We start from the raw sequence: 27,410 nt of genomic DNA, 5'->3' as shown, positions 1-27,410 counted from the left end.
TAGGTGCGCGGGCTTCAGCAGTTGTGGTAAGCAGGCTCAGTAGTTGTGGTTCATGGGCTCTAGAACGCAGGCTCAGTAGTTGTGGCTCGTGGGCTCTAGAACACAGGCTCAGTAGTTGTGGTGCTCAGTACTTGCTCCACGGCATGTGGGATCTTCCTGGACCAGGGCTCAAATCCGTGTCCCCCGTATTAGCAGGCAGATTTTATTTTTAATTAATTACTTAATTAATTTTTTAAATGGCTGCATTAGGTCTTTGTTGCTGCGTGGGCTTTCTCTAGTTGTGGCAAGCAGGGGTTTCTCATTGCATCATTGTGGTTCACGGGCTTATTGCAGTGGCTTCTCTTGTTGCGGAGCATGGGCTCTAGGCACGTGGGCTTCAGTAGCTGTGGCTCACGGGCTCTAGAGCACAGTCTCAGAACTTGTGGTGCATGGGCTTAGTTGCTCCATGGCATGTGGGATCTTCCTGGACCAGGGATTGAACCCGTGTCCCCTGCCTTGGCAGGGGAATTCTTAACCACCGTGGCAGGCAGATTCTTAACCACTACGCCACCAGGGAAGTCCCATTTGGTTTTTTTCTTAGTATAACTTTAAATTGCCAAGGAAAAGCCTGAGTACATTTTTGCAATTATTCATTCATTCTCTCAATCAAAATATACATGTATAAATATGTATGTTTATAACTATATGTACATATGTGAACACACATACATATATAGTGATACATTTGTATTTAAGGTACTATGTTGGCTGCTTCTTGGAAAGTTTATTGTCTTTCACAGCACAAAAGTTAACTATAACATAAAGCAAGGCTTCGCTGGTGGCGCAATGGTTGGGAGTCCACCTTCTAAGGCAGGGGACGCTGGTTCGTGCCCCGGTCTGTGACTTCTCAATCTCAAATGGCCAAAGGTAGAAATTTCATTTACTTTCACAGAATCTTTTGTGCTGATTTCTTATTTTAATGTAAACTTTATTGACTGAGTGCAGTTATTAATTTTTTAATAGTCTGTACTTCAGCAAGATGGGGTATGGCTTCACTGAGCTGGTACACTAGTGAATAGCTTCTTTTTTTTATGCTTTGGAAATATGCTTTCCATGTCTAAGTTTAACTCTTTTCCTGTATGTTTGAGATATAATTTTTTTTTCACTCAGTTTATTGATAGGATGCGTTCTAGTTATTTCTATAGGTTTTGGACATCTCTTTTTTGCACAGATATTTTAGATGGAGTATTATGATCAGCCACATACAATTACTTAACATAGTTCCAACCCTGTTATAAATTTTGACTATTCAGATAATATAGAAAAATACTTAGGACTTCCCTGGTGGCGCAGTGGTTAAGAATCCGCCTGCCAGTGCAGGTGACATGGGTTTGAGCACTGGTCCAGGAAGATCTCACATGCTGCGGAGCAACTAAGCCCGTGCACCACAACTACCGAGCCTGCGCTCTACAGCATGAAAGCCACAGCTATGGAGCCCGTGTGCCACAACAACTGAAGCCCACACACCTAGAGCCTGTGCTCCGCAACAGAGAAACCACCGCAATGAGAAGCCTGCGCACTGCAATGAAGAGTAGCCCCCACTCGCTGCAACTAGAGAAAGCCCATGTGCAGTAACAAAGACCCAACACAGCCAAAAGTAAATTAATTAATTAATTAATTAAAAAAAAAGAATTTGGTCTTTGGTTCCTGGAGGGAGGTTCTAAACCCTTGGAATTTCTTGAGTGATAGGTGTGTGTGTTATTCATGAGCTCCTCAGATCACTACTGAGTTTATGCTAATGAATGAGGTGACTCCAGATGGGGGCTGGTCACCAAACAGACTACCCACATGATTAGAGAATTGTGGCTTTGAGCCAGCCCAGTCCCCAGGGAGAGGAGGGAGACTGAAGATTGAATCCAACCACACGGCCAATGATTCAATCAATAATATTTGCACAATAAAACCCCAATAAAAACTCTGGACACCAAAGCTCATTGGAGCTTTCTGATTGGTGAACACATTGATATTAGAAATACCCTGAATCCATGGGGAGAGGGCATGGAAACTCTGCACTCAGGGCCCTACCATACCTTGTACTATGTGTGACTTCATTTGTATGCTTTACAATGCAACTGTCATCATAAACATAACTTTTTCCTCAGTTCTGTGAATCATTCTAGTGAATTATTGAACCTAAGAGGTGTCATGGGAACGTCCTGGATTTGTAGCTGATCTGTCATAAGTATAGGTGGCCTGAGGACCCCATGTGATGCTGGCATCTGAAATAAGGGAAATCTTGTTTGACCTAATCCTGTCCCCTTAAACTTGTGGAGTCTGATGCTAACTGTAGGTGGTCAGTGTCAGAATTACACTGCAGTATTGCACTGGTGTCAGAATAGCAAGGGACCCAGAAAGCCAAATGATCTTAAAAAAGAAGAACAAAGTTGGTGCATTCAACCTCTCTTCTGTGATGAGAAAAACACACAGAGTTCTGAGCTGCTGCCCAGGCATTTTACAATGTGATAACCTTGCTCACATCCAGAGTCTGAACATCTAGATAAGGACTTGAGTTTAGCATCCCCACTGCTAAGTTCCCACTTTGCTTTCCCCAGGTCACCTCTTAAAGTAACCACTTGAGAGTTAAGCCTGTAAAAAGTTAATCACCTCCGCCCCAACTACCTAATAAGTAATAGGTGCTTACTACCCTGCTCTCTATCTCCTGCTTACTCCTGACCTGGGATGGAGGACTGCCCTTCCCCCAGCTCATTGTAAACCACCTCCCTTTCTGGGATCTGTAAGTAAAAATTCTTGTGACTTTACTTCCTTTGTGTGGGTATATTGAAACTTTGCCTTTAATCAAAATCACCCCGTGGGTTTCACTTTCCAAAGTGGGAGCTCGGATGCTGAGGGAACTACCTGGGGATCCCAAGTGGGTGGTTTGTGCCCCCTTATTCAGCAGGTCATAATCTGCATATTCTTAATTCAATACACCGGCTCCAGCTTCTCAACACACTTTCCAATTTCAAAACAGTGGGGGACTGGTATAAGGATAGACATATGGATCTACAGAATAGAATTCAGAATGCAGAAATGTACTACATTTATGATCAGTTAATTTTAAACAAGGGTGCCAAGACAATTCAATGTGGGGGGGATGGACTGTTCAACAATGATTTGGGGACAATTGGATAGTCACTTGCAAGAGCGAGGTTGGACCCCTGCTTCACATCATACATAAAAATTAACTCAAAATGGAGGAGAATATTTAGAAGTAAATATTTGTGACCTTGGGTTAGGTAATGGCTTCTTAGATATGACACCAAAAGGATAAGAAAAGATTTATAAGTTGGGCTTCATCAAAATTAAAAAAAAAATGTGGTTCAAAGGATATCATCAAGAAAGTGAAAAGATGGTTCACAAAATGGGAGAAAATATTTGCAAGTCATATATCCAATAAGGGACTTGTATCCAGAAAACATAAAAAAAATTCTTACAACTCAGCAATAAAAAGACAACCCAGGGACTTCCCTGGTAGCCCAGCAGTTAAGAATCCATCTTAAAATTCAAGAGACGCCAGTTCGACCCCTGGTCGGGGAACTAACATGCCACGGGGCAACTAAGCCCGAGCACCACAATTAGAGAGAAGCCCGTGCACCACAATGAAGAGTCTGTGTGTCACAATTAAGACCTGATGCAGCCAATAAATAAATAAAAAGATAACCCAGTTTTAAAATGGGCAAAGGATGTGAATTGACATTTCTTCAAAAAAGATTTACAAATGGCTAGTAGGTACATGAAAATATGTTCAACAACATTAGTCAGGAATGCAAATCAAGACAACGAGATACCACTTTATACCTACCAGGATGGCTAAAATTAAAAAGACAGACAATAACAAGAGTTTACAAGAGTGTGGAGAAATTGGAACCTTCATACACTGCTGGTGAGATTGTAAAGGGTGCAACCACTTTGGAAAACAGTTTGGCAATTCCTCAACAGACTAAACACAGGGTTACCATATAAAATTCTACTCCTAGGCATATGCCCAAGAAAAATAAAATATATGCCCACAGAAAAACGTGTACATTTATGCTAAGTGAAAGAAGTCAGTCACAAATGACCATTTATCCATTATGTGAAATGTCCAGACTAGGCAAATCTACAGATTATTATTTGCCTAGGGAAGGCGGTGGGGAGGGGAAGGGGAGGTGGGTTGGGAAAGGTACAAACTCCTTTTTGAGATGACAAAAATGTTTCAAAATTAGATCCTGGACTTCCCTGGTGGCACAGTGGTTAAGAATCCGCCTGCCGGGGCTTCCCTGGCGGCGCAGTGGTTGAGAGTCTGCCTGCCGATGCAGGGGACACAGGTTCGTGCCCCGGTCTGGGAAGACCCCCCATGCCGTGGAGCGGCTGGGCCCGTGAGCCATGGCCGCTGAGCCTGTGCATCCGGAGCCTGTGCTCTGCAATGGGAGAGGCCACAACAGTGAGAGGCCCAAGTACCGCAAAAAAAAAAAAAAATCCGCCTGCCAATGCAGGGGACGTGGGTTCGAGCCCTGGTCTGGGGAGATCCAACATGCCGAGGAGCAACTAAGCCTGTGCACCACAACTACTGAGACCACATGCCACAATTACTGAAGCCCTCACACCTAGAGCCCGTGCTCCACAACAAGAGAAGCCACTGCAATGAGAAGCCAGCGCACCTCAGCGAAGAGTAGCCCCCGCCTGCTGCAACTAGAGAAAGCCCACGCATAGCAACAAACACCCAGTGTAGGCAAAAATAAGTAAATAAATAATTAAAAAAAAGAAAATTAGATCCTGGTGATGGTTGCACAGCTCCATAGGCTAAAAACCATTGAATTGTACACTTTGCATGGGTGAGCTTCAGGGTATATATATCTAAATGCAACTTTTTAAAAAAACAAACCCAGTAGAAAGGTAGTGGGGGAATAGCCAACCTCACCTATCTCATAGTCTTGGTGGTTTCTGACACTTACTGAAAGGAACCCTATAGTTATGCATGACCGAGTTGGCTTAGGTCAGTGTGTGTTACAAACTACCTTGCTTGTTACTGGTATGTGCTATTTTTTCCTAATATATATATGTATACCTAATATATACCAAATTTCCTAGGGAATTTGGTAACTCTTGTGACTAAGAGATCCATAGGTGTTATAGTGAGGTTTCCTCTCTGAGAATTTGAAACTAAGGAAGCCAGACAAAATAGAAAATATTATCATAGGGATGAAAGCAAACATTATAAAAACAGCATAGAGGGAAATGATGGCTCCTCAGCCAACACTTGCAATATAATTGGTGGTCAGGACCACTTTTCCTTCTTTCTTTTTTTTTTATTGTGGTAAAATATATATAACATAAAATTTACCATTTTGACCCTTTTTAAGTGTACAATTTTAAGTGCACAATTCAGTGGCATTAAGCACATTCGTGTTGTGCAACCGTCACCACCATCCACCTTCAGAACTTTTTCATCTTCCCAAACCTACACTGTGTACCAGCTGCCCATTTTCTGAAGTTTGCGACCCGAGTTTGATTTTCCCCCAAACTATTACTATGTGAACTTGGAAGAGCTACTCTGCTCTTCAAAGCCTTAGTTTCTCCATCCATGAAATGGGGATGATAGTTCTTGCCTGAAAGGGCCCATTTGAGGATTCAGTGAGAAGCACAGTGTAACATGCTTATTAAATGCCCACCCACCAGATCTGTGTCTCCTGCCCAGACAGTCTTCCTCAGCTGTAAGCCATCCTCCAGGTGCCTATCGAACATCTATAGGAAGTTCCAAGGTCACAAATACAACCTGCCCAAGTGGAGCTCAGCACCCCCCCCCACCGCAAGCTGCAGCCCCTCTTTCTGGGTCAAGGTCTCTCCATCCCCCCAGTGCTCACACCAGACACTTGAGTCCCCTTGACTCAGCCCTCATCAGAGCCCTATTAGCTGCCGAGTCCTAATGGTCCCATCTCCTAGAATGCTGTTGAATCTGTCCCCTTACCATAATGCTGCCTTCGTTAAGGAACCATCAGCTCTCAACTCGACCGAAATCCCCAGATGGGTCTCCTTTACTCCAATGTCTACACTGCTTCTCCTGATCTGGCTGCCTCCTTCTCAACAGCATCTTTACCCCTTCCCACTCCCACCCTCACCCTGTTGCAGTAAGATTCTTCTTTACTTGCATGCATGCCATTTCTCCTGCTAACCTTGAAAATGCAAATGCCTCTAATCCTTCAAGATTTAGCTCACTGGTCAAGGTTAGGGACCCCTCCTCTCTGCCCCCATCTCATTCTATGCTTCCCACTAATATTTGCTGAGTGTACTGCCAGGCCCTTGTGCTGAGCACTTTGTGTGCATTATTTTATATTCTCTTCCCTCCTGATGTCAGATCTGTACTTCGTCATGATTGAGGTTGGTGCTATGGTTATCCTTGTCTTACAGATGAGAAAAATGAAACCTAGAGAACTTAACTGCTCAAGGTCATACAGTGAGTAAGAGGAACTACCAGATACAAAAACCAATTCTGTCTGATTCTCTGAAATCTGCAGTATCTCAAATATAATTTGTAACCTAACTTCCTCCTTCCTTGGTTCACTGGGTGAACTGTCTCATTTTTTACCCTACTGCTCTCATATCACTTCCCCTGCAGCCCTTTCTCACCTCTCTCCTTTCCCCAGCTGACTTAGCTCTTTCTTGGTGTTTCCATGGGCAGCCCCAGGGAAATTTCCTGTTAAAATCCCAGTTCCAGCTTCTCTTGAAACAATCCAGAGATTGTCAACACCACGTCTGAATCTCGCCATGGCAGCAATACCAGGGTTGAGTAGCATCTTCCGCCTCCTCCCCAGCTTTGAGATGGGGCGTGTGCTCGCAATTCTTCAAAGATCTCACCCCTCTCTGATAGCAGCTACTTCCGCCACCATCACCCGTGTGTGTTTCCTCCCTGGAGCCCTCACCCCTCTGAACTCTGCTGAGTCTCTCTTGCCTCCCAACAGTGATACCTAGAAAGGAAAAGATGGTGTCTTCTCTTTATTTTTTCATCTGGCCACATCTGATATATCCAACATGTTATCAAAAGTGACAGGACCAAAGGAATTCTTTGTCAAAGCAAAGCTTTAGGTCTGAGTCTGCTGCAGCTATTTGTCACTTGCTGCTGAACACACTACGTGGCATGACTGCTTTGTCCACTCAGCAGCATCTTTCTCTTTGCCTGGTGGAGGCCACGGAGACAGGAAAAAGCCCTTTTGCAACGGAGGTGCTTTCCTCTCTGATTATAGATTCCTTATTATATAATTCCCTCAACTGTGACAGGACCGCCCCTTGACTTCTGTGCAGAAAAGAGTTAACCCAGCACCCCCAAGATTGCACATCCTTATAAAGTCCTGCTTACAAGGTTGGCCCTTGGCTGGTGTCTGAGAACTTGGATTTGGGGAGGGTTTCCCTATTTCCAGAACTGATAAGAGTGGCTCACTCTGCCTAAATTGTTTGTACAAACAATGTAATTTATGCTGAATACCTGTTTTCTTTCTTGGAGTCTGGAATTTTGGCACATGCTAGACAAAGAGTGCTTATGTGACCAGCACCAAAGAAAAACTCTGGGTACTGAGTTTCTAACAAGCTTCCCTTGCAGACAGCATTTTCACACATGTTGTCACAACTTGTTGCCGGGGAATTAAGTGTGCTCTCTGTGATTCCACTAGGGAAAGGAGCCTTGGAAGCTTGTGCCTGGTTTCCGTCAGACTTCACCCCATGTGCCTTTTCTCTTTGTTGATTTAACTTTGTGTCCTTTTGCTGTAATAAATCATAGCCATGAGGACTATGTACCCAGTCCTGTGGGCTCTCCCCTTGAGTCGTTGAAACTGGGGGTGGTCTTGGGGACACCTGACAGGCTCTCTCTGCTTGTCTGGATGCCACTTCCCCTCTTCCCTGAAGACTTCTTCCCTGGTTACCACACCTGGGAGTGATCTTTCCCTGTGCCCAGTGAAGCTGTACGTGCAAACTTTGGAAACAGAGACTTGGATCAAATCCTGCTTTGGCTTGGCATGGAGCCCCTCTTGTAAAGATTGTTTAGTCCCCTTGGCTGGTACTTAATCTTGGCCGGTTCAGCTTCCCTAAGAGCAGAGGCTTTGCAGACAAGGCCTGGGTTTGAATCCCTGCTCTTGACCCTCTTACCTTCTGGGAGCTTGCTTCTTCATCTGTAAAATGAAGAATTGGGTTTACTTTGGTGGAATTGGGTTTACTTTGATGGAATCATGCAAAGTACTGCCCATAGTGCCTGGCACACAGTTAGTGCACAGCAAATGGGAACTTTTATCATTGTTTTGGTTATTGGTGCAAAAGTCTTCTCCCCAAATAGACAGGAAGCATCTCACTGTTCTGTGTTACTCTCTTAGGTTAGAGCATTCTCTTACACAAAGTAGGTGTTTGAAACTTTGTTGAAAGGGGAATATTTACTCTGCAGTAAAAGGCATGACTTTGTTGCCAAAATAAAAACAAAAGTAGTCATTACCATTTAAAAAATCACACTTGAGTGCTTATGTGCCATGCACTGGGCTAAACAATTTGCATACTTTATTCCATTTAATCTTCACAATGACCCTGTGAGTGTGTTACTATTATTATTATCACCATTTTAAAGATGAGGAAATGAAGCTTAGCACAATCATGGACTTATAGCAGATCAGTGGCAGAGCTATAATTCAAAACCAGGTGTAGGGGCTTCCCTGGTGGCACAGTGGTTAAGAATCCGCCTGCCAACGCAGGGGACACAGGTTTGAGCCCTGGTCCAGGACTATCCCACATGCCGCGGAGCAACTAAGCCCGTGTGCCACAACTACAGAGCCTGCATGCCACAACTACTGAAGCCCATACCCCTAGAGCCTGTGCTCCGCAACAAGAGAAGCCATCACAATGAGAAGGCCGCGCACTGCAACGAATAGCCCCCGCTCACTGCAACCAGAGAAAAGCCCATGTGCAGCAATGAAGACCCAACGCAGTCAAAAATTAAATAAATAAAATAAACAAACAAATAAACAAAGAACCCCAGGTATAGTAGTCTGCTCAGGCTGCCGTAACAAAATACCACAGATTGGGTGTCTTACAACATAAATTAATTTTCTCACAGTCTGGAGGCTGGAAGTCCAAGATCAAGGTGCTGTCAGGGTCAGTTTCACTATCCGTTGAGGAGTCTCTTCCTGGTTTGTAGATGGTAGGTGTCTCCCTGGCTTTCTCAAAGGGCCTTTCCCTGGTGCATGAGTGTGGGAAGACTGAGCAAGGGTGTCTTTTCTTATAAGGACACTAATCTATAAAACCAGGGCTTCACGTGTACAACCTCATTTATCCTTAATTACTTCCCTAGAGGTACCATCTCCAAATACAGCCACACTGGAGGTTAGGGATTCAACATATGAATTTTGAGGGGGACACATTCAGTCCATAACACCAGGCCTATTTGACGCTGGAGCCGTCACAAATTAGTCAAAACTTCCGACTTGTTCTGATGCAAGAACGATGTGGGGTTAGGAGGTAGGTGCTTAATTTCCTTAACTCAGTCAGAAACTTTAACCCAAATAGGGCTGCTAACCTTTCAGAGGTCTAGAAGCATCCCTCCCGTAGGGCTTTGTCAGGGAACACTTGAAAGGGCTCCTGGATTTAGAAGTCCAGCTAACCTTGGAGTTTAGACTAAAAGGGAAAGAATTTGGAAGAGAGGGGAAAAATAAGTAATTCCACTGACTCAGAAGCCATGTCTCAGAAATAAAGTCTTTTAAATTTATTCCCCCAATCAGAAATGTTTGCTCAGGACTTCCTTGGCGGTCCAGTGGTTAAGACTCCATGCTTCCAATGCAGGGGGCATGGGTTCGATCCCTGGCCTAGCAACTAAGGTCCCACAAGCCGTGCTGTGCGGCCAAAAAGAAAAAGAAAATAAAAGAAATGGTTTGCTGGGAGGTCCAGTGGCCTTTCCAGCTGATGGCAACAGGTAAGGGAAAGTTTCTTTGAAGTTCCTCCAAAGATGTTGTTTGAAGCAAATTTGTTTATCTGATTTCTTTTTGTGGTCAGATTGTTTCGGTTTTGATCTTTGTTCCGAAGGATGGAAGAATGTCTACAGGCATATTTCAAACACTATTTTCATTTTCTCCTTCTTTTCAGAAGCACCCAAACTAATCAGGACATTTGCTTGCTTTGTAATTATTTACTTAAAGGACTCCCTGTGTGTGTTCAGACAAGTAACTCGCTCTTCTTGTAAACTGTGAGGGGGCTGGAGATTGTACTGATATTCCCCAGTACCATTAAGCCAGACAGCTGCTGTGGTTCATCTGCCTTCAGAAGATCCATAAATCCTGAAATGTTAACTGAGTATAACTGGATCAGGATTCACAAGATATAAATTCTTAGACAATGACAAGGGAGGATGCAAAGCTCTAGGAGTAGTATTTAAACCTTGGTTCAGAACCCTGAATTTTTTCACTTATAAACAAGCAATTCTAAGAATTTGAATGCTGTTTCTCAGAATTTTTAATACGAATTTTCTATTTTAATCTTCCTTGATCCAGAGACTTAAAAAATTTTTTTTTTCTTCTGGAAGTGAATCAAGAACTTCCAACTGAATTTCCGAAGATCCAAAAAGGGAAGGGAAGCTGCTTCCGGTGACAGGAGAGCAGCTGTTCAGGAATAAATTAAAAATGCTCCACTCCACCAAGGTGGAGCTGAACATGTGGTTAGTGTTTAATACCAGACTAATTCATTTTTTTTTAAAACAGTTACTAACTTTTTAAAACTAACTTTTATTTTTGGCTGTATTGGGTCTTAGTTACAGGCACGCGGGATCTTTCGTTGCGGCATGTGGACTTAGTTGCCCCGCGGCTTGTGGGATCTTAGTTCCCCGACCAGGGATCGAACCCGTGTTCCCTGCATTGGCGGGTGGATTCTTAACCACTGGACCACCAGGGAAGTTCCCAGACTAATTCTTGATAATATTATCTATATTTCATGTAGATAAAATGCATTTATGTATTTAAGTGTAGACCAAACGGTTGCCAAACAGAATTCCTTGAAGGACACACTAACAAGACTTTTATTTGTGAACGTCATGCCATTGGAAGGAAGATGTGGTTCTACAGCAGAGGGTGGCAAACCCATGTCAAATCTAGCCTACTGCCTGTTTAGTAAATAACGTGCTACAAGGGCAGAGTTTATTTGCAGCAGAGGTGGTATGGCCCACAAAGCCTAAAATATTTACTACTGGCCCTTTGCAGAAAAACTCCCCTCCCCTCGAGGGCCTCGAGTTGGCCTTATTTCCACCTCCTCATCCACAGGCCTAGATGAGGAACATGGTGTATCAAGTATCCCATGAAGAACCGATCACTCAAACCCTGGCTGGGCTGTGCTTCTGCTGACATGACAAGCTTTGCAGTCCACTAATGCTTGAGCCACAGGTTTAATTAATATGGTCAAAGCGGGCTTCCCTGGTGGCGCAGTGGTTAACAATCTACCTGCCAATGCAAGGGACATGGGTTCAAGTCCTGGCCCGGGAAGATATCGCATGCCGCGGAGCAACTAAGCCTGTGTGCCACAACTACTGAGGCTGAGCTCTAGAGCCCGCAAGCCACAACTACTGAGCCTGCGTGCCTAGAGCCCGTGTTCAGCAACAAGAGAAGCCACGATAATGAGAAGCCCGTGCACCGCCAACGAAGAGTAGACCCTGCTCACTGCAACTAGAGAAAAGCCCACGCACAGCAACGAAGACCCAACACAGCCAAAAAAAAAGAAAAAAAGAAAAGAAAGATGGTCAAAGCGGCTGAAACACCTCTACTCTGAATCAGCAGAGTCCAGAAAAGAAATAGATAAGAACTTTATTTTTAAAACTTTAAAATTAGCAACCATTAGAGGGGAATCTTCTTTAACTTAATCTTTTCTTCAACGTTTGAAAAGTATCTCATCTTTGTTAAAAGTTCCTTGGCTTTTTCAAAATCATCTGAAATAAAGAGAGACATTAATGCGAGGCTTCATTTCAAGCAAGAATAAAATCACTCTATTATTCAAGGCAGCTGGATCAAAGCTGAGCCCTGGGCTCTGGAAGGCTGATCAATTACTCAGATTTGAGAAAGAGAAAACATCTGGATTGTTCAGGGGATAAAGGGCTTAACCAAAGGGAGCAAAAGCATGCTTCTTCACAGGATTCAGACTTTAAATGAGAAGCTGCTCTTCTTCTTCAGGACAATACCCAATAACTAAGTTGTGTTTTAAGAGTTTTCCCCTATCATACATGGTGGTCTAACCCTGACGAGGATGTGGAAGCACCTGGTGCTTCCTCTGTGCCAGGTGCTGCGATACAGAGCTGCCCCCAGGAGGCTGGCAGTTCTGGAAAGATGCCCTTAGACCCGTGGTTCTTGACTGCGGGTGATTTCTCGCTTGTGGGGATGTTTGGCAATGTCTGGAGATGGTTTTGGTTGTCACCCTGGGGAGGTGGCACTGACATCTAGTGGGCAGAGGCCAGAGGTGCTGCCAAACAGCCTACAGTGTACAGGACAGCCCCCCATGACAAAGAATTATCTGGCCCAAAATGTTGGTAGTACCAAGGTTGAGAAACCCTTAGATTTATGTGTAATAACATAATACACCATTATATTCATATATGGTTAAAACTACCAAGAAAAGCAAGGGAATGGTTAGTACAAAAATTCAGGAGAATAGTTGCTACTATGTAAGGGGAATGCAATTACAAAGGGCCTACCAGGGGCTTGAAGGCAGTGGTCGTTTTTTTTTTTTTTTCCTGTATGTGGGCCTCTCACTGTCGTGGCCTCTCCTGTTGCGGAGCACAGGCTCCGAACGCGCAGGCTCAGTGGCCATGGATCACGGGCCTAGCCGCTCCACGGCATGTGGGATCTTACCGGACCGGGGCACGAACCCGTGTTCCCTGCATCGGCAGGCAGACTCTCAACCACTGCTCCACCAGGGAAGCCCCAGCTCCTCGTTTTGAGTGGGGATTGACTCCCGGGCTGGACATTTTCTTTTTCCTGGCTCCTTGAGAGGCCTCTATGTTCTATTTGACCCTGCTCCTCCCATGGGAACTTGTCAGTCCTCCTCCTTCTTGAACTTCTACTGACTGCGTGTCACCATGGTGCTTGATCTACCTCTTTTCTTGCTGCTGTGACTTTATAGGCAGATCTTGTTTTATCACGCTTTGCAGATACTGCGTTTTTTACAAATTGAAGGTTTGTGGCAACCCTGTGTTGAGCAAGTCTTTGTATAACATTTCCCCAACAGCATTTGCTCACTTCGTGTCCCTGTGTCAGACTTTGGTAATTCTCCCAATTTTTCAAACTTTTTCATTATTATTATATTTGTTCTGGTGATCTGTCATCAGTGATCTTTGATGTTGCCATGGTTAAAAGATTATGACTCACTGAAGGCTCAGAGGATGGTTAGCAATTTTTAGCAATAAAGTATTTTTTAATTAATTGGTTTTATTAGACATAATGCCACTGCACACTTAATAGACTACAATTAGTGTAAACAAACTTTGACATGCAGGGAAATAAAAAAAAATTCATGTGACTTGTTTCATTGCAATATTTACTTTCTTGTGGTGGTCTGGAACCAAACCCGCAGTACCTCCGTGGTCTACCTGTACTTAGGAAAAATTGGAATTTCTCTGGCTTCTTTGAGACTTAAGATTCCCCACACTGGCTCCTTTAAGACCTCTCGCCTCCTCCTCCCTCCTCTCACCACCTTCCATATTCCCTTCCGCTCTCTCGCATCCTTTGATATGCCCCCCTCAAGCCCCTACCTCCTCAGTCCCTCTGTCCATCCTACCAGACCTTTCCCTTCCCACTCCCACCCCCCAACTCCCTACAAGCACTGGACTTTTGGGCCTCCTGTCCCCATCAGGGGCTTGCAAGGGACTCAGGTACCTCCGAAAGCAACCACCTGAAGCTGAAAAGAAAAAAAAAGCTAACTGGAAACAGATATTTAGTCCACAGACTCCACTAAGATTATATATCAGGGCAAAAAAACCCCACCCCAAAACAAACAAACAAACAAACAAACCAAAAAAACCTATAAAAAACCTCTACAACTCACGTTGAGCAGGCAACCTTTAAAACTTGCTCCATCTGCCAGAAACTTAATTCAGATAAATATATAAAATAGAGCAAAAATGAGAACTACCCATATAAACTAGAGAGTTAAACTTTTTTTCTTTAATTTCCCAGTTTTACTGAGATATAATTGACATAAAGTCATTAGTTTTAGGTGTATAACATGATTTGATATATGTACATATTGCAAAATGATTACCACAAAAAGTTTAGTTAACATCCATCACCTCACATAAAGTGAGTTTTATATTATCTTATTTGTGCCTGACTCATGGCAGAATTTTTTAATGAAAACTGTAAGATCTATTTGTATCTGTCTGTATATTTATGTATCTATACATATACATAAACATATATTTCCCTACCTTCAGATGGTATTATGAAATTAATTTATAAAATCCTTTGAAGGAACTGTATCCTAATTTACTTAGAGAGAAATGAGTACTTACATAAATTAAATCTTCCTAAAACTTCCAGAAATATAAGAACGAACTCAAATGTTTTCAATTCCATGTAATTTGGGTAAATCTTTGGTAAATAAAACTAGTGTGATGTTCTTGGTTTAATAAAATGGATATGTCTTCAGAGTTGTTAACATTAAATATAACGCAAGCATACTTTTTTTTTTTTGCGGTACGCGGGCCTCTCACTGCTGTGGCCTCTCCTGTTGTGGAGCACAGGCTCCGAATGTGTAGGCTCAGCGGCCATGGCTCACGGGCCTAGCTGCTCCGCGGCATGTGGGATCTTCCCTGACCGGGGCACAAACCCGTGTCTCCTGCATCGGCAGGTGGACTCTGAACCACTGCGCCACCAGGGAAGCCCAATAAAGTCTTCTTGATTTTGAACTGACTTTTAAGTTTCTGAGAGGTCCCCTGGAAAACCTCAAAGGATTTGTTCTCTCACCTTGTAAAAAGAGAGATGTTAAACTGAGTAGGTTTATTTGATATATTAAATTACAATGGAAGCAGTGTCAAAGAAAAGATACTTAACCTTCCCTAGGTTATTTTTATATGGGTTAAATGTTATTATTTCAGAAATTGTACAAAGTTCTTAGAATTTGTCAATGCCCTCATTATCCACGATACATCCTGGTAAGATGTTATCGCCCAGGGCTTCCCTGGTGGCGCAGTGGTTGAGAGTCTGCCTGCTGATGCAGGGGACATGGGTTCATGCCCCGGTCCGGGAAGATCCCACTATGCCGCGGAGCGGCTGGGCCTGTGAGCCATGGCCGCTGAGCCTGCGCATCCGGAGCCTGTGCTCCGCAACGGGAGAGGCCACAACAGTGAGAGGCCCGTGTACCGCTAAAAACAAAACAAAACAAAAAACTGTGGGCTTTTTCCTCTCTCTCTCTCTCTCTCTCCCTCTCCCTCCCTCCCTCCCTCCCTCCCTCTCTCTCTCTCTCTCTCTCTTTCTCTTACTCCTCTTCCTCTTCCTCTTTCTCTTTCTGTGCTTTGTGAGGACACAACAAGAAAGCAAGCATCTGCAAGCCAAGAGAGCTCTCACCAGAGCCCAACCATGCTGGCACCTTGACCCCAGACTTCCAGCCTCTAGAACTGTAAGAAAATAAATTTCTTCTTTTTAAAAAAAAAAAAAAAATGTTATCGCCCAGTTATTATTTTAAAATGTGATATGTCACAGAAACAACCAGATTTCCTTTTCAGTTGTGTTATTTTTATAATAACCTCTCATTAGATCTTTAACTATGGCCATTTTAAGTCTTCTGCTATCCATGGATGGTTGTTACCTTACTCTGATGCTTTCCTAAAAGCTCTTACAACCAGCTATAAGCCAGAGTACTTGTGATCAATAAACAGGTACTGTACCAGGTACTCTGTGGTACAGGCTTCTGATGGCATTGCTTACATTACTGAGTTCAAATCAGTCGACTAAGTCAGAATTTCCAAAATGCTAATGAAAAAGCTGATGGGTTCATGAAACTGCTAACCCAAGATCAAGCAGAACAAAATTAACTACATAGGATTGAGTAAACTGATAAGTTGATTATAATTTTTTATTCGAACTATTGCTGGCTTTTAAATGTTCTATTTTCTAATATGAGGAAATCCCCTTTCCTTTTCTCTTAAGCTATCTATGACTCATTAACAATCTAGTAAATTATACACTTTTGTAAACAAAATTAAAACATCTTCTTCTCCCTGCCTGATCCCTCAAAAAGTTAGAAACTACTGTTGAGTATTCTTGTTTTCACGGCAATATAGTTATTTGCATAGTTTCAGTAAGAATCTGTCCTCTTTGTGATAGGACATAATTAAAAATAAGGCTTTGACGGGAATGTCATATTTGAAAATGATGCATAAAGTCATCAATTTTAAGGAAATAAGGTTGATTTTATAGAGATAATGCTTTCAAAGCCCTATTGCAAAAACTGGCCTGGTATCTGGTTTACAGGGTTCCCAGCCTTACAGGTGATTAAGGGCACGCGGCAGGCCCACGAATCTTAGAATATTTGGGGGACGTTGGGAAGACAGGAATTCACCTTAAACTATAGGTAATGCAGGTGAAGAATTCTGATGGAGAAATCTTGGCTTGACTTCCTAGCAGAGAGGTTTTTCAGGTCTAATCTGAGATTCCAGGCAGATTCTAATCTGAGATACAGGCAGACCTCAGAGATACTGGGGGCTGGATTCCAGACCACTGCAACAAAGTGAATGTTGAAATAAAGCAAGTCACATAAATTTTTTGGTTTCCCAGTGCATATAAGTATTGATACTGTACTATATAGTCTATTAAGTGCACAATAGCATTATGTCTAAAGAAACAATGTACATACCTTAATTAAAAATATTTTATTGCAGAAAAATGCTAACCATCATCTGACAACACAGGAGTGCTACAAACCTTCAATTTGTAAAAAATGCAGTATCTGCAAAGTGCAATAAAACCGGTTATGCCTGTAAAAAGTTCCATTAGGAAAACTTAAAAAGGCCTTTATGGTCAGTTACCTTTCTTGCTGCACTTAATAAATAATCAGGCCAAATTTCATGAAACTAAATTTATTTTGTAAACAAGAACAAAATTACTTTATCTTTGATTAAAACGAGGGGGTGATTGTGGAGAGAAATTTTATGTTTCAGTGGAAAAGAATAACACAACCTTGCGAGTGATCAGAATCCTGTCCTGTTCATTGGATTTGAGGTTTATTATCTACTTGTAAACTGAACTGGATCCTTACACATTTTGTCGGCCTTCAGCAAATCCTCAATTCTTCTAGTTTCTTTCAACATCTGGCTACAACTTTCCAAACCAATGTTTCCAATGTTCCTCCCTCCCTCCTGATTTACTGTCGCTAAGAACTAAAACCTGACTGCCCAGATCCTCCGTGGGACTCAGGCTGTCTCATAGCTGCCCTTTCCTCCAGGATCTGGTAAAGTCCTGCAAGCTGAAGCTGGAGGACTTGATAGAAACTTCAAAGAACTCATCACAATGAATCATGGGCAACCTTTGTGCCTGGAGCTGCTGGTACACGGGTCACTCAGAAAGCGCACACCTTCCACACTGTGCTCTGGGGAATAACCATGACAGGGATGCTGATGTCTCTGCCATCACCACAAACATTCAAACTATAAGCCAGGAGATGCATCAGACTGCCTCTGCTGTCCTCATGCCACCACCTAAAGATGCTTAAGCAGTCAGTGTCTTCTCAGGTGGCTGCCCTCTGGACTCAGAAACTGGGGTTATAGTCGGCTCCAGACATTGACCTTTGTTTTCCTTTTCGTTTCCATAGAGATGCTCCTCATTAAATGCACATTTGCTCATGTCATCCCCCAAATATCCTCTACTATCAGGCCTCAACAGATGGCTCAGCCAGTCCTTCATAAACAAAAGACGATTGAGTGAGAAATGGACTTATGTCGCTCAGAGGAAAGAAGGTCTCTTCTGTCTCTTTCTTGCTGTTTGTTCCAGTCAACACCTGATGATAGGGCCCCTGTCTCCAGGCTCTGTGGGAGGGTGGGAGCCTAACTTCCATAAGGGCCAATTAACAAACCCAGATGGGTTTCATAGGACCAACTCCTTCTTCCCGCTTTTTGTAATATTTCACTTCCCCAATTCTACTGAGCCCCTGTGCACCCCCGCCCTACTCCCTCATTCTCCCTTTAAAATGCCCAGTTACCTCTGTACAAATCAAAATTGAGTTCAGTTCACGCTGGACTCTTTTCCCTATCACCATAGTTATTACTGATTCAAATCTGTCCTTACCACGTTAACTAGTATCTGGCTTTGTTTATCTGTGACAGTGCATCTCTCTGAGTTCCTGCTGTCAATTCTTTAGGTGTACAACCTGAAGTGGAATTGCTGGATTGCACCGTAATTCTATTTTTAATTTTTTGAGGAACTGCCATACTGTTTTCCATAGCAGGTGCACTATTTTACATTCCCACCAGCAGTGCACAAAGGTCTCAACTTCTCCACATCCTTGCCCACATTTGCTATTTTCTTTTTTTTTTTTTAATAACATCCATCTTTATAGGTGTGAGGTGGTATCTCACTGTGGTTTTGATTTTCATTTCCCTAATGATTAGTGATGTTGAGCATCTTTTTTCTATTTCTTAACCTGGGTGGTGGGGACATGGGTGTTTCTTCTGTTGTTATTCTTCCATTGTACTTATGTACTATTCATTCTTTAAGAAATTGTATTTTATAATTAAAAAAATAAAAGCCCACAAAGGTATAACAGGAACTGGGGGTGGGCCTTGGTGGAACATAATCTGACCATCTTAACCAGTAGGCTGGGGACATGGATTTCAGGCAGATATGTTGGGCCAGGTTCCTGTCTTTTCTGCTATTAATCTATATTCCTACCCATCTTTTTAGAGACACCCCTCCCTCCCCGCCACCTTCTGCCTGCTTCTCAGAATAAACTCCTACAGTCCCTACAAAGTAGGCAGTACACTGTGCAAGCTTATCTCCTTGGCCCTCAGTGATCGGACTGGAGTGGACATCTGACTCAAACTGGGGCAATCAAATCCCCCCTCCCAGGAATCTAGATTGGATCTAGAAGACTCTAGTCAGATGGTAAAAGGCCTTGTTCTTATGAGGTAATAGATCAAGGAGGACTGAGGAGTCATCCAGTGGGGGAGGCCAGTTTGGAGCACTGTACACCAATAAGGAAGCAGACGGAACTGGTGTATAGAGGTGGGGAGAAGGATGGAGTGGCCAGCTAGGCCACCAAGTTCAGGACCACAGTCTTGGTTCCAGACTGTTTTCTGGTTCCCAGGTCTTGTTCTAGAAAAGCTCTTATCACACAATACTATACTCATCTCAGGGACTTTGGATTCTGAGAGATAGACCTGATTCCTTAGAGTAACCTCCTTTTATCTGGGCTAGTATGAGTTGCGTTCTCCTTTCTGTAGTCAAAGGATCCCTAAGCCAAAGGGCTATTAAGCTCTTATTTAAGGAGTGGCACAAGTCAGGATGGAGAGAAAGGCTGTTCTTGCTTAAAAATAGCTAGAAATAGGGCTTCCCTGGTGGCGCAGCGGTTGAGAGTCCGCCTGCCGATGCAGGGGACGTGGGTTCATGCCCCGGTCCGGGAAGATCCCACATGCCGCGGAGCGGCTGGGCCCGTGAGCCATGGCCGCTGAGCCTGCGCGTCCGGAGCCTGTGCTCCGCAACGGGAGAGGCCACAACAGTGAGAGGCCCGCGTACCGCAAAAAAAAAAAAAAAGCTAGAAATAGATCTAGTCTCTTTAGCCTGAGAGCCAGGAGCAGTGGGGATGAACACGCCCTATTTGCAATCTGGGCACTGCTCGGCCATGGGATTCTCCTCCTGGGCTTTGCAGAAGAAAGGGGTGTGTGGGCTTTGCCAAATGTTGACTGTGCAGCCTTGCCGTCAGAGTCTGCCTGTGTTGGCTTCAGCCCACATCCCTCACCTTATCTTCTCCTACTTGCTAAAGGGGAATGGGAGCACTTTCTCTCATCTAATCTTCAATGGGCATATCATTGGTTTTGGCACACCCCTTGTTTCTCTAGCAAGACTGTGAATCCTTGAAGGCAGAAATGTAGACTCATCTATATTTTATAGCTCCCATGTACCTGTCATAGGATGGGCATATAATAGCTACTTATTGAATGGATGGTTATACCTCAGTGCTTACAATTTCTTTCCATATTTAAGAAAGTCAAGAAACGAAGGAAGTACCTCTTTCAAAAGCTCTGCTCACATTGTCAGTCAATTCTTTCTGTTTAGCTGAAAAAGAAAAACATTATCTTAATTTTTCTACTTAAATAGACTCATAATATGAAGACAACGCTTTGTCATCTTGTTGTTGTGAACACAACATAGCAGGGAGTTTGGATTCAAGGGTAAGGCCTCATAACCTCTGTCTCTACAGTTCCACGATGGCAGCTCCTGTTTAGTGCAGCTCTGGCTGATCCTAGTTACACTGTTTTTCTATCCATGAAAGGTCTGAGGGGCAATCACCAAAGCTCATAAAATGGCTATAGAAGTATTAAAAAAAAAAAAAAAGCCAAAGAAGTGCCTTAGATTATCTCCACAAGGCACTCTGAGTCTTCCAGATTTCAGCTAGGAGAAAATTAACAAGCGGGACTTGCCTATCAGCAGGGCATTAGAGTGTGTCAGGCAACTACTAGCAAATTATACAGCCTCTCAGGAAAATGAAACATTTCGATCATATTGTACCTTAAGAGAGAAGATGCCAAATGAAGTAAAGGGTAGCTACCTCACATTTTTATTGTTTCCTCATTGAAAAATTGTATGATAAGTGCCTTTTTCAGATACAAACAGTATCAATCATTTATATGGTGCCTGCTTTCAAAGCACTTTCAAATACATTATATCCCCATGGTAAGCAATGACAGGTACTGGGAGAACGTATATGGCCACATGGTTGGTGAGTGGAGGAGCTAAGAGCAGACCCCAAGTCACCTGACTTCTGGTCCAGTGGTTGCAAACTCGCTTCTCAGGTAGCAACATGGTGTTGACAAAAGAACACTGGATTAGGAGTCTGGAGGCTCTGAAGTCCTGACCCCAAAACTATCTAGCTCATGTGCTTGAACGTTCACATTACCTGGGCCTTAGCAGGTAAAAGGAAATTTAGGAATTACTCTAAATGAAGGTCAGTGACCTGCTCAAAACGAGATGTTAACTATAAAGCTAGAAATAACCCCCACCATTGATTGGGAACTTACCACGGGCCAGGCACTGTGTCAAGTGTTCTACATGCTTTAAATTAATCGTTGCAACAACCAGTACTAATATTATCTCCATTTTACAGATGAGGAAACTGAAGCTCAGAGGGGTGAAGTCACTTTACTGAAGGTCACACAAAAGGTCAGTGGCAGTGTTGGGACGGAACCCAAGTCCACCTCACCCAGAGCTTCATGAACCTCTGCCTTCCAAAGCCGTGCAGCTGGGCCTTCTGACTAAAAATCCCGAGTTTCTAACACCACCCAGCCCTAATGTTGCTGGTACAACCCTAGCTGACAGCTACCCCACCACAACTTCTATTTTACTGCTTTTAACTTCTTTGTTTGTTATTTATTCACTCACTTGACAAATATTTACTGAGTCCCTATTATACTCCAAGTACTACTGCATGTGCTAAGGATGTGAGAGAAGCAAAAAGAAGACACAATTTCTGCCTCTGTAGAACTTCTGGTCTAGTAGAGGAGGCTGATATTGGTCCAGTAATCTCACATAGACCAGTGATTAGTCCTACAAAGGAGGGGTACCCACGACCAAAAGGTATAGACAGAGAGGTCGTCTGCAGATTCTCTGAGGAAGTGAGGATTGCCCCCAGATCTGAAGGAGGAAGAGTTAAATAGATGGGGTAGAGGAGAAGAGGGTTTCGGGCAGAAGCAACAGCATGTGCAAATGCCCTGGGTACGGAGGTACAAGGTACAGATGAAGAACTAGAAGCAATCTGTGTGGCTGGAGTGGAAGGAGCAAATGGGAGGAAGCAGAGGCCAAGCCATGCAGGTTTCTTTAACCTGAGGCAGGGGGCAGGGAGCCCCTTAAAGTTTTTAAGCAAGGCCAAGGGTGATATGATTAGATTTGGGTTTCAAAAAGATCACACAAGTGACAGGGTAGGAATATATCAGATTGAAGGTAGAGACGGACCAGTGTGGAGTTACTCCAGTTGTCCGGGTGAGAGAGAATGGTAGCTTGGGACAGGGTGGTGGCAGTGAAAATGTATAGATGGATCTGAGACACATTTAGAAGGTCAGCTTTTCAAGACTCGGTGATGGACTGTCTATGGGGGTAAGGGAGAATAAGTTGTGAAGGACACCTCCTCGGTGTTTTGGACTTGTACAACCGCAGAGCGTCATTCACTTAGAAAGCGAACATCAGCAGAGGAGCAGAAGAGAGACGCTCATGACTTCCATTTGGGACACTCTGAGTTGGAATATATAAACTCCAAGAAGGCCCAGGCCATGTCTTTCTTGTTCACTGCTGTATCCTCAGTGTCCTGCACAGTGCCTGATACAGTAGGCATGCCATAACATTTGTGAAAGTTCATATCTGCATATAATTTGAATGAGAAACCTGGAGCCTTTTCTATATGGCATGGTTAATTTTATGTGCCAGCTTGTTTAGGCTGTGGTGCCCAATTGTTTGATCAAACACTAGTCTAGATGTTGCTGTGAAGGTATTCTGTAGATGTGATTAACATTTACAGTCAGTTGACTTTAAGGAGATTATCTTCCATAACATAGGTGGGCCTCATCCAATCAGTTGAAGGTAGTAAGCAAAAACTGAGGTTTCCCAAGGAAGGAATTCTGCCTCATGACTAACATAGAAGTCCTGCCTGAGTTTCCAGCCTGTTAGTCTATCTACATATTTTGAACTTGCTAGCTCTCATAATCACATGAGCCATTCCTTAAAATAAATTTCTCTCTCTCCACATACACATGCACTACTGATTCTGTTTCTCTGGAGAACCCTGACTGATACACTATGGAATAAAGTGGAAAGTAAAGCAATATGGGATCATAAGATCAAGGTTTCAATCTTTGCTCTGCTATATCTGCTGTGTGACCTTGGGCATTCCCATGAACTTCTGAGGCCTATTTTTCTTGTCAGAGATATCCAAAGGATGTCATGGGTGGGAAGGAGCACAGCAATCTGCAAAATACTATTACATTCTTGGTTTAAGCCGGCCTTCCAGAGAATTAGGAATTTTGCAAGCCTAACCTCTAGACAAAATGGGTTTCAGCATAATCAAGAAAAAAAAATTCCCTGAATCATTATGAAGGCCAATATGTAGTCTTTATATCCATTTTTCACTTAACCCCTACATGTACTCAAAATAGCAATAAAATGCAGTCGGTGGTATTTTATCTTTTACCTCTGACAATAGATTCCATCTCTTTCGTGGCAGTTTCACCTTGAGCTTCTGCAAGTTTTTCATTGATTTCCATTATTTCCATGAGGAATTGACTGTCCATTTCATAATCTGTCCCTTCGGGAATCTCTACTCCACAGAGCTTTAGCTATTGGGGCATAAAGCAGGGATAATAAGTTTAATTCAAGAAACTATGGCCAGAGTCATAAATCCTCCTCACCATAAATCCTCCTCACCATTCAGAACAGAATGCCACTCACAGGGAAAACTTGAACTGTCTCAATAGTGAAAGTGTGAGGGTAGGGTACTGGAAAGTTAGACTGAGATAGGAGTGCTGGGATGGGATCACTCCCTGCTACCTGGAACTATGTGACCTTGGAGGAGTCATTCTTCCACTTGGGAAAAAAGTAGAAGGAGGTTGAATTAGATATTTGTAAAAATTCTATTAAATCCTAAAATTCTAAGGTGCTCACTTCTCCCCCACAAAAAAACAAAAATTACTCTTCCCTAAAAGCCAGCACTATCTAATCCTTGAAATGTATAGAAAATGGTGGGAAAAAAAAAAAAAGGCAATTGGGCAAGTAAGATTTACAGAGATACTCAGAGAAAACTATACTCATGTAATAGTATCTTTGAGGTTAATTATCGTTGGGTCCCTAGATTAGCTCACGTCTCAAGCACTCTTCTGTTGAACACAGGGGAGCAGCTGTCCTACAGAGCAATGGGACCAGGCTGTCATGATAGAAGGGTGGGAAAATCACCTTACAAGGTATAGTCCCCTGCTCAGGGGGGCCAGAAGAGTCTGATAGGCATCATTAACAAGGGTCGAATGCTTCTCTGAGAAATCCTTTTCAGTCTGTAAGTGGAAATGAAGATAGTCATATTACCATGCAAATAGGCCATCTTACATTCACAAACTGTTTCATAAAATACTGATGGGCAAGCACATAAGGAAGCGACCAAAGGAGAACCGGTATGGGATAAGCTGTTTTTATTTTCAGGTGATGGGTTCTAATTCTGCTGGGAAATCAGGTAAAAGCTCTGAGTATAAGACAGGTCCAGCATCTGGATGGCTGGGGTCAGGCTACCTCAGGGTGAAGCTGGCTGTCCAGCTCTGTCCTTGATAACCATAAGGACACTGCCACCCACCCAGGGTACACACGTGTTTGGGTGTGATTATGGGTGGCCAATAGGCTACCTGAGACCTCTGGCTGAAGAAATCTGGGTGGATAAGACGCTGTAGTTGCTGGTACCTATGCTGGAGCTTTGCAGTGTCAACTCTGAAGGAGCGGTTGCTGGAAGGAAATCAGGAGATGAAATTCATGCATCAAATGTTTATAGATTTGTATAGTATGGGCCTGGTTCCTGTTCTCATGGGGGATGACGCAATAAACATATAGACAGAGCTATTTCAAAAAGTGGTAGGTACTGCAAAGGAAAACAGAATAGGATAAGAGAATGGTAGATGTGGTGGACAAAGAGATGACATTTGAGCTGAGACCTGAATGATGATGAGGAGTAATTGAAGATCACAGGAAAGAGTCATTCAGGCACAGGGAACATGCAAAGGCCTTGAAGTGGGAACAAGATTGGTATGCTTGAACAACGTAAAGAGCAGTGTTACTGCAGCCCTTCATAAGTGCTCAGTGACTGGTGGGGCCAGAGCCCAGAGTTAAGGGGAAGAGGCATTCCTGAATCCCACTCTATTTTTCTAAGGCCCAGGTCCCTTCATCTCTACCTCTCACTTTATTTTAATCGAATCCTCTTCGCTTTCTATTCCCAGAGCGTGCCCTATCTCATTAGTTTAGCTTCGCCCAAAGTTCACCACTTCTCCAAGCTCCTCAACCTTCGGAGGTAAACAGAAAAAACATCTATTTCTCAGACCTTCCAATTCTCACTTTTCCCTTAGACTCTGCCCATAGCATTAAGTTTTTCTTTGCTCTTACTCTCTCATTTTGGATAACACCTCATTATTTCTTTCTTAAAAGTCTCAACCCAACTTTAAACCTTCTGAACCTATTCCTCAAGACTCCATCCGCCAAGGGCCGCGCAAGCACCCTTCCCTCAGGCCCCACCTCTGAACTTCCTTCTCTCAGATCCCGCCCCTCAAGTCTCCCTCCATTGCAGGCTCCAAACCTCAATTTCCCCTAATCACACTCCTCGCCCCACCAGTCCACGCTCCACTCTCGTCATCATCCCACAAAGCTTCGCCGCTCAGTCCGGCCCCTCGGTTTCCTCTCCCGACACATCCCACCCACCTTCTCCCAGGCCCCACCCCGGCCCCTGTTCTCTAGGGCTCCGCCCACCCATGTAACTGGTCCCGCCTTCTCCTCCCTTAGCCTGACCATACCTCCATCTCACACGCCCAGACGCATTTCCCGAAACCGCCTCCCTTACCAGTCCATGAGGCTGAAGTAGTCTCGCGTGGGGTCAGGTGGCTGCAGCGCGCGGCACTGAGGGCAGAAGAACCGGTCCCCCCGCAAGGGGCCCCCTAGGCCGCCGCAGTTCCAACACCGGGGGGAGTTGCTTCCCGCTAGTGACGCAGCACTGCAGTTTAGCGGTCTCCTCCCGAGCACCCCTGTCGGCCATAACCCCGACACCCGGAGCAAGGCCCTGGTTCTTCCGCACCACATCTGGCTGGCGGCCGGCCTCCCCGCGGTCACCTGTTGGGGAGAGAAAGTGGTCGACCAGACTGGTGCTGCTGATTGGCCGGGAAGCTGAGGGGGCGGGACTACCCGGGGGAAACCTGGATTTTGAGTCCCGCTCTGCGTTTTAAACTACAACTCCCAGAAAGCATTGAGGCTACGTGGGCCGCCACATCCGCTGTTTGTCATTGGTCCGGCGGGGGCGGAGGGGTGTTTTGATTGGCTGAGGGTGGAGTTTGTATCAGCGGGTTTAGCGCCACTCCGCTGGCTACGGCTGCTCAGTGTGCGGTGCTAGGTGGGCTCGCGGTGAGTCATAGTGGGAACTTCTCTTGGGTACTGAGGGGTTCGAATCCTGTCCTCAGGGTCTTTTTGCGAGCTGAATTTCCCGAGCTTCCGTTTTGTACTGTGTTTGAGCTTGGGAAGGGGGAGAGGAATGCGTGGAAGACTCTCTTCCTTCTTTGTAGATAAATTTCGAGGTGAAGGTCACTTCCCTTGTAACTTTAAAGCTGAAACTGGCCAAGACGTAAAGGATAAGAAAGAACAAAGTTGTCCCCTTCAAAATGAGAGCGAAGTTGCTCTGCAGAGAGTTTTATAGGTGTTAGTAATTATTTCCATATTTAGGTTCAATCTGGAAAATGCTTACTAAGAACCCATTCTTAGCTGCAAGGCACTGCAGGAACTGGAAACACACCGACTTGTGTAGGAAGATGCTCTGCGAGTGTCCCTAAGGAAGTGTGGGGGATGGGGTGGCGAGGGTAGGGTAGGAGGGCACCAGTCTTCCTTGGGACTCAGTTTCTCTATTGGAAAAAAAAAACTGTATTGCACTTGTAAGGCCTTTTCCTGCTTTCAGATTCTTTGGGCCTGGAATTCCCAATTATCAAGCATTACCGAGGGGTGGGGGGAGGAACGTTGATGCATCATCTCATTTGATTCGCAAGCTCTATCTACTTTTCTGGGTTCAGAGAGGTTGCGATCTACGTAAAGGTCGTGCAAAGAGTTGACTTAGACATCTGACTCGACTCCAGATCTGTTTGCTTATAACCTCTCCACTATGCTTTTTCCTCATGGCAGAGGCCAATGTAGTCCTGGTCTGGTGGACCCTTCTTATCATGAACGATGATAGCTACCTTTTGACACACTGTCTTTTGCCAGTTTTCAGGGCAGAGAAGTCTTGCTCAAGAAGCTGCAGGAGGACACAGCTTGGCTGAGGTGGTATTAGAGCAGCAGGTCCTGAAGTGGCGGACCTAGCTCTGGCAACACCTACTTCCCTGGTGTGCTTTCAGGAAAACTCATCAGGACCTTTGCATCTGGAAAGCTGTGTAAATGCAATAATCAGTGTGAGTCATGTTTACTATATTATCCTTG

The 27,410-nt window shown here is 44.1% G+C and overlaps 2 protein-coding genes across 5 annotated transcripts in view; one reads left to right on the top strand and one right to left on the bottom strand.

Moving 5' to 3' along the window:
• Positions 1-11,806: 11,806 nt before the first annotated feature.
• On the bottom strand, positions 11,807-26,099 carry HSCB (HscB mitochondrial iron-sulfur cluster cochaperone). Of its 3 annotated transcripts, XM_024768025.1 has the most exons (6): positions 25,798-26,060; positions 24,599-24,695; positions 24,167-24,256; positions 23,404-23,548; positions 20,235-20,282; positions 11,807-11,953 (listed from the first exon to the last, which is right to left on the bottom strand). In XM_024768025.1, exons 1-6 carry the CDS (start codon positions 26,031-26,033, stop codon positions 11,862-11,864), a joined length of 708 nt encoding a protein of 235 aa, XP_024623793.1. In that variant the 5' UTR covers positions 26,034-26,060; the 3' UTR covers positions 11,807-11,861. The 3 variants fall into 3 exon arrangements, with proteins under 3 accessions (XP_024623793.1, XP_024623795.1, XP_024623794.1); XM_024768027.1 differs by lacking the exons at positions 24,599-24,695; positions 25,798-26,060 and having other exon boundaries at positions 11,862-11,953; positions 24,162-24,250; XM_024768026.1 differs by lacking the exons at positions 11,807-11,953; positions 20,235-20,282 and having other exon boundaries at positions 23,436-23,548; positions 24,162-24,256; positions 25,798-26,099.
• Positions 26,100-26,279: 180 nt separating this feature from the next.
• CHEK2 (checkpoint kinase 2) overlaps positions 26,280-27,410 on the top strand; it is a 39,260-nt gene continuing 38,129 nt past the window's right edge. The window contains exons 1-2 of one of the 2 annotated variants that reach the window (XM_024767964.1): positions 26,280-26,351; positions 27,205-27,382. The gene's annotated coding sequence lies outside the window, so the exon portion shown is untranslated. Of the gene's footprint in view, positions 26,352-27,197; positions 27,383-27,410 lie in introns of both variants that reach the window. The other variant, XM_024767963.1, reaches the window with a different exon arrangement.

This window comes from Neophocaena asiaeorientalis, unplaced genomic scaffold (genome assembly GCF_003031525.2).
Source record: "Neophocaena asiaeorientalis asiaeorientalis breed wild unplaced genomic scaffold, Neophocaena_asiaeorientalis_V1.1 scaffold828, whole genome shotgun sequence".
In the NCBI taxonomy this organism is placed as follows: Eukaryota; Metazoa; Chordata; class Mammalia; order Artiodactyla; family Phocoenidae; genus Neophocaena; species Neophocaena asiaeorientalis.
Note: the sequence above shows the minus strand (reverse complement) of the source record. Positions and strands in the feature narration are given on the sequence as shown.